Below are 12173 nucleotides of genomic sequence, written 5' to 3'. Positions count from 1 at the left end.
AATGTGAAACCATCTTGGGAAGAAAGACGGAGCTGAAGCTGCAGGGGGAACTCCAGTGAAATGCTCTGATTGCACATGTGCTGCACATTAAACCGCTTCATGCTAGAAATGGGATTATTTCACGGGAAGCAAGAGACACGTTCAGTTTTAGGGTTTTAGAGTATTTTTAAGGTAGTAAAGCCTTTCTCTCCCTAAAGGTTATACAAAGCCAGCTGCTCACGTTGTCAGGAAACGGTTATCCAAACAATCAGTGTTACGCTTCCTGACTTCCCCTAAATCAAGTGGGAATAGTCACCTTTAACCTCTAGACCTTTATGGGATAACAGCTCAAACTTCCACCATGAGCCAGATTTTGCCGTTTGCTCCTGACTGAGTGTAAAGTTCTACCATAGGTGCAAAAACAACTCCAAAAAAAGAGATGCTTTGCGATATATAACTGCTGATTGCAGTACTTTTGTAACATGCAGTTCAGTTTGGCTAAAAGAGAAGAATCGGGCATGTTTCCCAGAATATTAAACATCTGCCCACAGAGTGGTTTCCTGCGGATGGCGTCAGCATCGGGGAATGTTCGAGGCTGCAGGGTCTCTGAACGCTCACGACTGCAGAGAGCGGGAGGAGCCTCCGGAGCTTCGGGAGCGACCCCGGTCCTCCCACTGACCGCAGTGGTTGGAGGGGGTAAAGGCTGCGCCTTCATGAAGGGATTCTTGGTAGTCTGGGCATGACAGAGTGTTTTCCGTCTGTGGGAGGGACGATTGAGATACGTGATCAGGATCAGGCACCAGTGTTCTTAAATTTAATCGGTTTTATTTTATCGTCCTCGTTTTAACTTCAAAACAAACAGTAATGGAAGTCAGATTGGAGAGGTAATTCCCCAAAAAGCATAAAACAGACTAAAAACACACACACACACACAAAAAAAATGTTGTGAAATTAAAAGAACTGAAAGAAACATGCCGGGCAGGTGTGAGGCCAGGTGTGAAACGGGGCACTGGGATGGCTCTGAGTAGTGCTGTGTTTGGCTCAGAGTGAGGAAACTGGCTGTCTGAATGTGTGAGACTGAAGAGCGGTGGACAGATATGCACAGCTGGGATCAGTCCAGGCGCCCGCTAGCCTCCCGAACCCTGACCACCGAGCATAAACTCAGCATTATACGCCTGGCTGCACCCCAGCTGTACGGGCCAGAGCGTTTTTAACTCTGCTCAGCCGCAGGGCACAGCACAAAGAGACACCTTGAGCTGGACACATGTACGAAAGACATTTGCGCAATGATACATAAAGGCAGTATTTTTTATATTCACATTTATATTAGAGAAATCAGACCAGTTCAATGGCAGTTTTTGTAACAGGGGTTTGGGTTTCTGCCCAGGGTGGCATGATCAGGGGTATACGGCAATTACCCCACCCAAAAAGCTGTGAATTTAAAAGAGCCTGGAGTGGATTTAACCAAATGTCGTTCACGGTTTTGAGGAATTAGACTGAAATTACTGTGATTGAAAAAAATTAAACAGATTCTTTAAAACACGCGACAAGAACTGTGAAATCTTTCCTGTGTTTGAAAAGTGATTATATGCTGCCTTTTTGGTATTAGAACCACCTTAGATGAGACAAGTGTAAAAATGCTTAATAAATTATATCAATCAAACCTGAAGTCATTAATCTACAGATATGTCAGGATACTTCCACATAGTTTGTAATTTGTGAAATCTCTCTCAAAAAAAAGAACTTAAATTAAGAGTGTTGAAATCAGTCAATCATCCATCTATGAGGATCAATTATCTGATCAGTTTTTAGTTCTTCATGTTTCTGCTAAGTTATTACTTGAGTCTAAGCACAGTAGTGAACTGAGGCCACCAGTGAGGGCACGCTGTTAACAATAACAGTCATTTTTCTCATTTTTGACAAAAACATGTGTGAGCAAGAACAGCTTCAGTACTTTTATTGGGTTGTGTAAACAATTGCTCAATGCAGCACAAATATGCGACTCATAGTAGGTCTAGTTTGGTATCAGCTCACTGTAAAATTTCACAAACATTTTTTCATGCTTGCCAACTCTCACTGTACCTCAGTGACTGCTACGGTCTTCATATCTAAGTATTCCTAAAAATAATTTCCTAGTCCATGTTTGTCTGTGGTGACTGAGGGCAGAGAAGAAAGCAGATCAGCCTTTGAAGTGCGCTCTGGGAGTCGCTAAATGAAGAGCAGGCTTGTTTTTCCGACCGGGTCTCCCTCAGAACGGAGGTGTGTGAACATGAGGCTGTGGTCTAGCCAGTGTCTGACTAATGCTTCCACTACTGTGCGTTTCTTCCAGTCTAATCAGCCTCCCGTGCCGTCTGCAGCACGTTCGGCAACACGTGAGTGAAATGCCCACCCATTCAGCTGCCGTCCAGCCCACATCGCAAAGCTCTGGCAAGTACGAACGCTGATCACGCTTGGGTTTAGATGAAAAGCCAGAGACCTCCAAAAATGACTTTCACATCTGACCCGCCCCAATTCCTGCCTCACTGGGACCTCGATCTGCCAAACGTACGTGGCTGCTAAGTGATAGGCTCCGCATCTGGAAAGTCCATCAGGGCGTCCTGCTTCCATCTTGGCAGGAAAAATTAAAAAAAGAAAAGTCATTTTGGAGGGGAATTGCTAAACTGCAGCACAAAATTTGATGAATTTGTCAAACGTGGAGCTGGGGGAGTTTAATTAAAGTCAGTAAAATCTCACTTTCACAAGTAGATGCATCTCATTTGTTTTCAGAGGCGTGGTTCCTGTGTACAATATGCAGCACATGGTTTCATATGCAGTAACATAAAATGTTCTCTCACAAAACCGACTATAAAACTTGCTCGTGTGATATTTTCTTATGCTACAACGTGAAACCTCTTACCGTTGCAATGCGAATGCGCCGCTTTATCTCCAAAGGAACAGTTACATTAGCGTGGTTCTAGTTGTGCAACATGAATGTTTTAGCTTTGAATCACATCTGCAGCTTCCTAGGAATACACCGCATGCACAGAGGGAGCACCATGTGAAGACACTGAGTCATAAAACTCCAATCTGAAAGTCCTCAGCTTGGCTGTTCTAAGACGCAAAGGGGAGCTCGGGCCATGGGAGGATCCAGCTGTTGAACATGTGGTAGCAGCCTTCCAGACAGCCTGTACTGGAGTCTCCTGAACATAAATCGCCCTTTCTCCCCTCAGTCAGTCTCTTCCTCAAAAGCTTTTTCAATTCAACGTGCTGAAGGCGAGCTTAGCCCCTGCTCAGGTTTCCAGCCGTAATCATGAGAATAAAAACTGGTGTATCCTCCTACTACAACAACTGTCTTAAATTAGATTGATGAATCCTGGTGTGACTGTTTGGTTCAAGTAAACATGTTCTGGTTGCAGACTGCAGCTGCCTGTGCAGTTCACTTTTAACTCGTCGATTTGGGAACAAAACGTTCCCTCTCTGCCAACTTTCGCAGTTTCGATTTCTGTCTCTACGTATTTTCTTCACATTCTGATAGCTGTTTTTTTTTTTTTTTTACTGTCCTGCTAAAACACAGTAAGGTAATAATGATAATAATAATAAGAAGAAACAAGAAAATAAAGGCAACCAAAAAATAGGTGTAAAATTTGCATAAAGTAAGCGACAGCATAGATAAAATCAAGAATAAGACAAATCATTTGCAGTAATTACACGCAGAGTGAGGGAGTTGTGGTTCTAAGTAGCATGTGTCTCTTTTCTGACTCAGAAAGAATAACTTCCTTATTAAGAGGTGAAAAGATATTAAATAACACTGAAATTTTGTCAAGTTAAAACTTATCTGAAGGACCTCTTCACCTGGAATGCTTTCTGTGAAATCTGACTGCACTTTTAATCAAAGCGCGCGCACCTTTCCATCAGACGCCTCTTTTTGGCTCACAGTGTCAGCATGACATGACGATTGCACACCTAAGCTGTGACACAAGCATCTCGGAAAACAAAAACGTCCTCTCAGGATGACTGCTATCAAACCTGTGCTACAAACCCCTAATTATACTAAAATAACACATCCCACTGTGCACTGTGTTTTTCCAACTGGAACATCACAGCGTTGCACAGCTGGTTGGATTATCTCGACTAAATTAGGGGAAAAATGTTCCTGCTGACAATCAGTCCGACCACAGCACCAGTCGTCATGAATTCCTTACGCTATAAGAAACAAATGATTAGTCATAACAACACTTGTATTGAGCTGCACAGACCAAATTAAATCTGTGTACTGCAAGTAACTAATGCAGATTAATGTGGAAACAGTGCTGGGTCACAGATGTGGCTTGTAAAGTTGGTTCTGAAGCTCAGGAATGATCGGTCTATTGTTCTTTTAGGGGTGTTGGGTAACCGTCGAAGGCCGATGGCATTTAACATTTTGTCAGTAATGAATAACTCGAGGCTTTGTTCAAACTGAGAGACATAACGTGGATGAATGGTCTTAAAATTATGAAAACACGCAGCGCCTTGCAAAGTATTCCAGCCCCTTGAAGTCTTCAAATGTTACACCCGCAAAAATCTATGTATTTTAGTGGGATTTTCTGTAGTGGACGATCTCAAAGGGGTGCTTAATTGTCTAATTATGAATTAAGAGGATACACTCCACTTTTGAGTCTCTCTATTGGGTCAATTTCTACCAGTTTCCACTTCTAAAAACTGAAAGTTCTTTTCCATTCTTCATTGAAAAGTACCTCAACCCAAGTCCAACTGGATGGACAGCATTCGCCAGAAATCACCTTTCAAGTCTTGCCATTCTGTCTGGGCCTTTCCAACAGATGAATGTGCTTTGAGTTCACTCGCACCGTTTTAAGTCACACCCCTTGAACTTTTCCAAACTCTGTCACAATACAACACCAAAGTCCAGCGTAGCTTAATGGGATTTTACCAACTCAAAGTTTGTCACGAAACAAAATGAGAGAGGCAAAACCAGTGCATCTGTTCAGCCCCTTTGTGTCAGGATCACTTATTGCTGCAGGTACGACTGCGACTCTTTTGGGTTACGTCTCTACCAGTTTTCCATTTAAAGACTCACTAGACCTTCTTTTCAGGTTGGCTCGAGCTCAGGTTGGATGGAGAGCATCAGTGAGCAGCAGCAATTTTCAAGTCTTGCCACATATTCCCGATTCGATTAAGGCGTTTTGTATACGCACAAAAATGAGACTCCATTATGGTCTCATCTGACCAGAACACCTTTTACTGGGTGATTGCTCTGTGGCCTTGATGGATTGTGGAAAACTTCAAACTGGAATACTTGTGGCTTCATTTCAGTAACAGCTTTGTTCTTCCAGCTCTTCCATAAAGACCAGATTTGTTTAGACTCTTAGTTGCTTCAATGATTAATGCCCTGTTTGCCCAGCCCTGACAGTTTAAGTTGTCAGCCATGTCTCATCGCGGCTTAAATGTCTTCTGCGCCATCACTGACCTGTCGGGTGTCTTCCTTGGGTTTCCAGATACTTCTTATTTACAAAAACCTCTATACAGAGCAGATGGATTTAAGCCAACATGAATTACACACAAATTGACTTTGTTTGAATTAGGGAAAAAAGCGACAATTTCCTTCCACTTTGCAATTATGAACTACTACCTTGTGCTGGTCTTTCACACAAAGTTGCAATAAAAGCTTCATTAAAGATTGTCCCTGTTGCCTGTGGGAGAGTTCGGGGGATATGAAAACTTATGAATGCTTTCATCCTTGTGGTAATGCCCACAGCTGTTCACTTTCCAGACTGAACACAGAATGTCAATTCATGCTGTGAATAAACAGGTTGCTGGAACAGGGTTGCTCATTGCTACCGTCGCTTCAAGCAAACCGAGAAAGGTGTAGCTACACCTTTTTCCCTTTCCTCTCCTCTGTAACTTAAAAGACTTTGGTTGGACTGAGGAAATATTTGCAGGGCGGGGGAGTGAACTGCACTAACACGCCAGAAACCCCTAAGTATACTGATCACGTAGAGGACGAGGAGGTGCTACCATCATCATGTACAACCTGTAAAAAAAAGCAGGAATAAACATTTAAATTTCACCTCTCCTCATTTCCGTCATTCCCAACACTGAAGCAGGCGGTGGAAAAACAAACAAGGTCTTCACATTTTCTCCGCTGGGTATGTTGCCTTAACTGGACCTTGACGAAAACATATTCATTGTTCTGGCTGCCGTGGAGGCTTGTGACGCAGCCACTCCTTCGCCCTCCGTCAAGTACAAACAAACAAAGAAGGCCAAGCATGAGTTCAGTGAGAAAGCACTGCCTCTCTTTGAAGCTGCCAACGAATGCTGCTTCAGTTTTAAATGGCAGCTTTTTTAGTCACTTGTTTTTGGACGAGCTGAAGGAATGTCTGCATCGCCTCCCTCCCTCTCCGACTGTCACGTTCACAGGCCCACGCTGACTTTCCGTCCGGCGCAGAGGGGCTCTCTACAGGCAGACCGGATGGTATTCCTTCTCTCTGACTCATCGCCATGATCTCCCAGGCTGCATAGTGGAGCTCTGGTGTGTACACTTATAATGTGGGACACAGGGAGCATCTTCAGGCTAAAAACGACTTGCTGTGTTTCATGCAAAAAAAATAACAATTTGCGTGTTTACTCTTTCTGAAATGTGATGTCTGGTGACACTTCAGCAGGTTTCAGCTCAGGTTACACAATACGTTTCATTCTTTAAAAGATAAGATCATAAATGCACCAAAATGTTGCAATAAAATCCCAGTGAGGAAAGTTGGACGGATTTGAAAATAAAACTTGACTTTGAAGATGTTTTACTGCGATAAGGTTTTCTTTCATCCAAAGCCTGTCCGCTATCGTTTTCCAACGCAGAGAACATCTGTCCAGGTTACATGTGTGTACTTGAACCAGGCTTAGAGCACCGCTGAGGTGTTAATAATTTATCACATATTTGGCCTTTTTTGTACAACAGCGGCCTACGTGAACCTACCTCCCCACCGACGGCTTGGTTCCTGATGAACTTGAAGCCCGGAATGCGTTTCTGAGAGCACACCACCCCGACGTCTTCTGAATGCTTGCAGTCAGACACTCCGAAGCCGTTCGACTCGCACTGAGCGAGGCTCTTCTCTGCGCCGGTGCAGTGCACGTTGTCCAGCCAGATGCGACCTGCAGCAAGAGAAGACGAAGGCAGGTTTATTTGTGCACAAGGTATATTCGAAGTGCTTCGCATGAAAACAAGGAGATGCAGATAACAAGAAATGCAGTGAGAGTAAGTTTAGGTGTCACTTAAATAGCAAGAAATTCTAAAAAAGGAACTGATCAAGTCATATTTGGCTTTCATTTGAAAACTGTAATATTTTTAGTCCTGATTTAAAGGAGCCAACGCTTTCTTAAAATCTCAGGCGTTCAGACAGTTGATTTCTGAGAAACGTAAAGCCTACATAACCTGACAAGAGGTGCAAAGATCACTGATAACCTGACAAGTCTAGATATCACTACAATACCAGAAAATTTAGCAGCAATAATCTTTCTTGGCCGAGGTCATATTTGTGCCTGAATTGATCATCTGCTTCTTTGAGACTCTGTACAACTCAAAACACTTGAACTAAAAGCCAACAATTACTGCTCTCTTTAGCGGTTTTCTTTTCTTGGTGCTTCCACTGAGGTCACCCAGAAAAAGACGTGCGCTCACGTGCCGCCGTGTTTGTTCCCTGACATAACCAGCCAGAGTCGGACTGGTGCATGTCCTCCGCCGCACAGCTGGCAGATCTGAATCAGCCGTGAGGAAAACCACACAGCTGTACTCGTGGGAGCGCTCAACGTGCCGCTCTTCCTTTTCACGGCCTCAGAGTGTTTCTGAAGAACGTTGCGATCATACCAACACAGTGACTGCACGTTACGTGGTCGTCCACCCTTCTCCCTGAGTATTGCTGTTTGGAAGAACAATGGAAGAACTCATAGTACAAGTCTGGACTTTAATTGCCACAGGGCGAGATCCAGCAAAGTCTCAATGGACTTTTTAAACAAAAAGTATCCGTGATTAGTGCTGTGGTAAAACCACAATTTAGATTTTTTTTTTTTCAGAGGCCTTAACATGGACTGTTGAGTGGAGTCATTTATTTTGATAATGAGCTGTAATTGCAAAAAGGCAGCCAAGAAAAACTCAAACTAAACTGGACAGTAATCCCGTGGAGTCGCACTAAAAGTTATAAATAGCGTAAATCAAAAATCTTTTGTAAATGTCCATCTTCAGTGTAGGAGTATTGCTTATAGAATGCAATACAAATCTATTCACAACCCTCACGTTTTTCATATGTTGTCATGACACAACTAAAAACCTAAAAGTATTTTCTTGGGCTTCGTGTGATAGACTAACACAGATTAAAGGTTGGTTTCAGAAGTCAGCTGATTGCTACGCAGAGTAAACTGCGTAGTTTAATTTGTTGTAAATATCTGTGAACAAAGGTTGGGGCAGATGATGCTCAGTCTTCAGGCAGCAGAGTGGCCAGGAGCAGAGTTGTGAAGAAGTTAAAAGCAGAGTTAGGTTGCAAAACAACATTCCAGTCTTGGATCAAGTATGTTTATCCTGTCATCCAAAAATGGAAAGAGTATGGCCCCACTTCATACCCACCAAGGTATGCGATGGTAAGTCTCACAGCTCGTGGTCAGGGTTAGGATGAATTTATTTAAAATGGACAACTATTGTCGTGCTAAAACAAATACGCCATTTGTGTAAGTACCACATCAATAAAGCCGTTATTGGCAGAAAGCCAGAAGAACTGCTGTCTGCAGTTTTCTTTAAATCGTGCAGAGGACATAGAAAATATGCGTCTGGATGTGCTCCGGTCAGACGGGACCAGAACTGGTCTTTTTGCAGCTGAATGCAAACCACTAAGGGAGGCAGGAAACCAACAACTGCACATCACATAACATGACAAAATGTGGAACTGTTCATAGGGTGTGAAAAACAAAAACCGTAGAGACGGATGCAATTTTGATCGCTGAGTGTTTTCAGCAAGACAAAAAACACAAACTGGCTATTCTGAACACCTAAGGAACATTTTTCTCTTCTCTTTTATTGTTGGTGGATGATGAAGGATAAACATGACGTAAACTAAGAGTTTCTCATGGCTACCTCTAAATGCCAGAAATTCCATACATAGCGTGATATGAGGCTTTTTTTTTTCTCATCACTCAGCCAGAAACAGAAAAACGTTTCTTAAAGTATATGCTGTCTTTCAATCCAGACATTATAAGTATAAAGATTTACTGCTTGTCAGCCACAATATCTACACGAATAAATGCATAGACCTGCTTAGGTTCAGAAACGCAGCAACCAAAGTTTCCACAATGACTGCTGTGCTTCATGAAGTTAATTGGAAACTTGATTACTCTGCTTCTGTAGTCCTGACTGAATTTATGACTGGCAGGACCACCAGCATCTATAACATTCACAGAGATGGGGATGTCATCAGCGTTCCTACGGCAACAGAGGAAACTGTATAGGTTGGAAAGTTAAAAACAAAAAAAGAAAAGCAAAACGGAGGTGAGATTATGTCTGGGTTATGGTCTTTCCCCGCTCTGAACGGACTGACGTGCCCCCGCCTCACGTCTGATGAGAAACCCAGGGCCAGAAAGGATTACCACTCAGACGCGGAAAACCTGGAAGCCATTCAGAGATTTCCGTGGAAAACCTGGAGCTGAACGCAGACGTGTGCTGCCTGCCTTCGAATGTATGCGGCTGGGTGACAAAGTAATCCCCCCCCCCCCACACACACACACACCATTGTAAAAAGTCTGACTCTGATTCTTCTGGTTGGCTTTCAGGAAATCTTGACTTAGTCCTACTGGATTAGGGGACTTTCTGACAACAGACCCGTTCTTCCTTACCTTCCCCTTTCCCAAACTTGGCAGAGGCCGCCCAGGACACAGCATCCATGAAGCCCAGCTCTCTGCACACCACTTGCGCAGCAGAGATGGAGAAGTCATCATCGCACACCGTCCCCCACTCTCCATTGTAGAAAACCTCCACCCGGCCCTCGTAGTGTTTCCTCTTCTCCCCCCCGAGGCGGAGCTGGATTACAGGCTTGCCGGCGTCTGACTGGGCAGTGCTCAGCGCCGACACGCACAGCAAAGCCAGTAAAAGTCGGCTCACCATTATGGGGACGGAACGTGGAAAAGATGAGTTATCTGGAGGGAGATACAAAGGCATATGACTTTTATGATCATCTTTACAAAACTGCTGTCGCCAGCTCTTTCTGGAGGTCTTTCTCAGTTGAACCGTGGTTTGTGGTACTTTTTGCCTATAATGTCAGGGATTGAAGGCAATCTTTATAAGATTTTGGTGTGGCTATCAATTTTCCAAAAGGCATTATTCCACTGCCTCTATCCAGCCATGAGTATAGAATCAAATTTTTACCACAGCTCAAGTGTTTTGTAACAAGTTTGACCGAACTGAAACATTGCTCCATAAAATATATTTAGCATTCTGCTGATACATGTAAATTCAGAATCAATTTTTTTAAAATTATTATTTAAGAGGTGAAAATGCTTCTAAGCAGAATTTGGAGTGTTTTTGTTAACAATGAGAAGCAGCAGGTCTCTGAATCTGTCTGGCAGCTTAACTGGGAGCAAATGTGAGCTTCTGAAGAAAGGCTGCTGCTTGTCTCTTCATCTGCTGATCTGGACCCTCAGGCCGATCTGAACTCTCTGAACTCCAGTTCAGAGAGAAAACTGAAGTCAATCTTAACATTTCGTCAAAAACTCTGAACTCGTCAGCTCTGGGACCAAAAATACCTGGGGGAGTTAAGGCATGGAAAGAGGAAAGTTAGGAGGAGACTTCCTCATCCTTAAACATGGATTGAGGAGGGATGAGGCTGGGGGGGGGGAGCTTTCCGAGTTGACGTCATTGTGAAAGCCCAACAAACTGCAGGCGCTTGTACAAACACCTCCTTGGGTGAAAGGTCAGTAAATTGTGAAACTGCGTGGGGCGTCACTTGGGAGTCAAAGTAAAACATGTGCTTTATCTCCCTTAAATATCAGTACAGGCAGCAGAAGCAACTTTAATGCTTAATAGAGAACATGTTTGACTTGATAGATAGATAGATAGATAGATAGATAGATAGATAGATAGATAGATAGATAGATAGATAGATAGATAGATAGATAGATAGAGTCTTTCCATTTTTAGACAATCTTTCGGATAAAGCTGTTTTATATGTTCAAAGTATGAAATACTGTAAATAACTGAACTCTGCTTCAATCCTCTCTGTAATCGTCATCACATAAAAAGACTTCTTCCTCTGTTAGCTTTAACAAAAACACCCCAAATTCTGCTTAGATTTATTTATTTTTATTATGTTTTTACTGTAGTTGTAATAATTTTCTCCACCTGTGATGTGTTGTTAGCTAATATTTAAAAAAAAACAAAAAAAAACAAACAAAAGCGATTTCAGTTCTTCACATGACAGCTGGATTCTAAGCATAATATAATAAAATATACACTGATAATTTCAGTGAATTGTTGACTAATTCAGTGACTTCTGAAAGCAGATGGCTGGACAAGATTTTATTTAGGTGTAACAGAGTAATGGGGAGGAATAATGACACATCCTACACTTTTAATGTTTTTATTAGTAGTAGTGGATTAAAGATGATGTATTCTGTTTTTTTCTCCTCATAATAAGGCATCACTTTGTGCTGCACTGTCAGCAATGAAACCAATTAAATACATTAACGTTTGTTACAAAATGTGGCAAAGTTAAGAGTGTGAATAGTTTAGCAAGTCACTACAAGTAGCATAAAAGCAAAAATTACATGTAATAGTGCAGATGGCTAACATGGCTAAAAGAGTGATGTTAATGTAGCCCTGTTTTATTTATTAGCTCATTTTCTAATTTTGAAGTCTAAATGAGCACAAAATGTAAAAAATTTAAACGTTACATTAAAATAGCATAATTAACAGCTTTAAAGCAGACTTTTGTAATGTTTAAATTGCTAAAGGGAGGGTAATCACAAAATTGTTCTCAAATTACAAAAGGGTATCAGGCATTAATCCCCGAGTGCGGGTTTTGCACAGTTGGAAGAATGTAAAAAGTGAAAATACTTACTGTGAAGATACAGAAGAACCAGCAGACCGAACCCTCCAGAACCCTGGCTTCAAACCGGTGATAGAGGATGGAGTAAGAAACTGTGGTTCTTTGTCCCATAAGTACTTTCCAGGCTGCTTTATCTGGACT

At 42.4% G+C, this 12173-nt stretch overlaps 1 protein-coding gene across 1 annotated transcript in view; it reads right to left on the bottom strand.

The window, feature by feature from the left end:
• Nucleotides 1–12173, bottom strand: part of loxl2a (lysyl oxidase-like 2a) — a 24929-nt gene extending 12756 nt beyond the window's left edge. The window contains exons 1-3 of the mRNA XM_007554238.2: nucleotides 12045–12173; nucleotides 9826–10125; nucleotides 6926–7101 (exon numbers count right to left, since the gene is read on the bottom strand). Of these exons, the coding sequence (XP_007554300.1) occupies nucleotides 6926–7101; nucleotides 9826–10093 (444 nt within the window). The 5' untranslated portion in view covers nucleotides 10094–10125; nucleotides 12045–12173. The remainder of the gene's footprint in view (nucleotides 1–6925; nucleotides 7102–9825; nucleotides 10126–12044) is intronic.

The sequence above is a fragment of the Poecilia formosa genome, unplaced genomic scaffold (assembly GCF_000485575.1).
Source record: "Poecilia formosa unplaced genomic scaffold, Poecilia_formosa-5.1.2 Scaffold62, whole genome shotgun sequence".
NCBI lineage: Eukaryota > Metazoa > Chordata > Actinopteri > Cyprinodontiformes > Poeciliidae > Poecilia > Poecilia formosa.
Note: the sequence above shows the minus strand (reverse complement) of the source record. Positions and strands in the feature narration are given on the sequence as shown.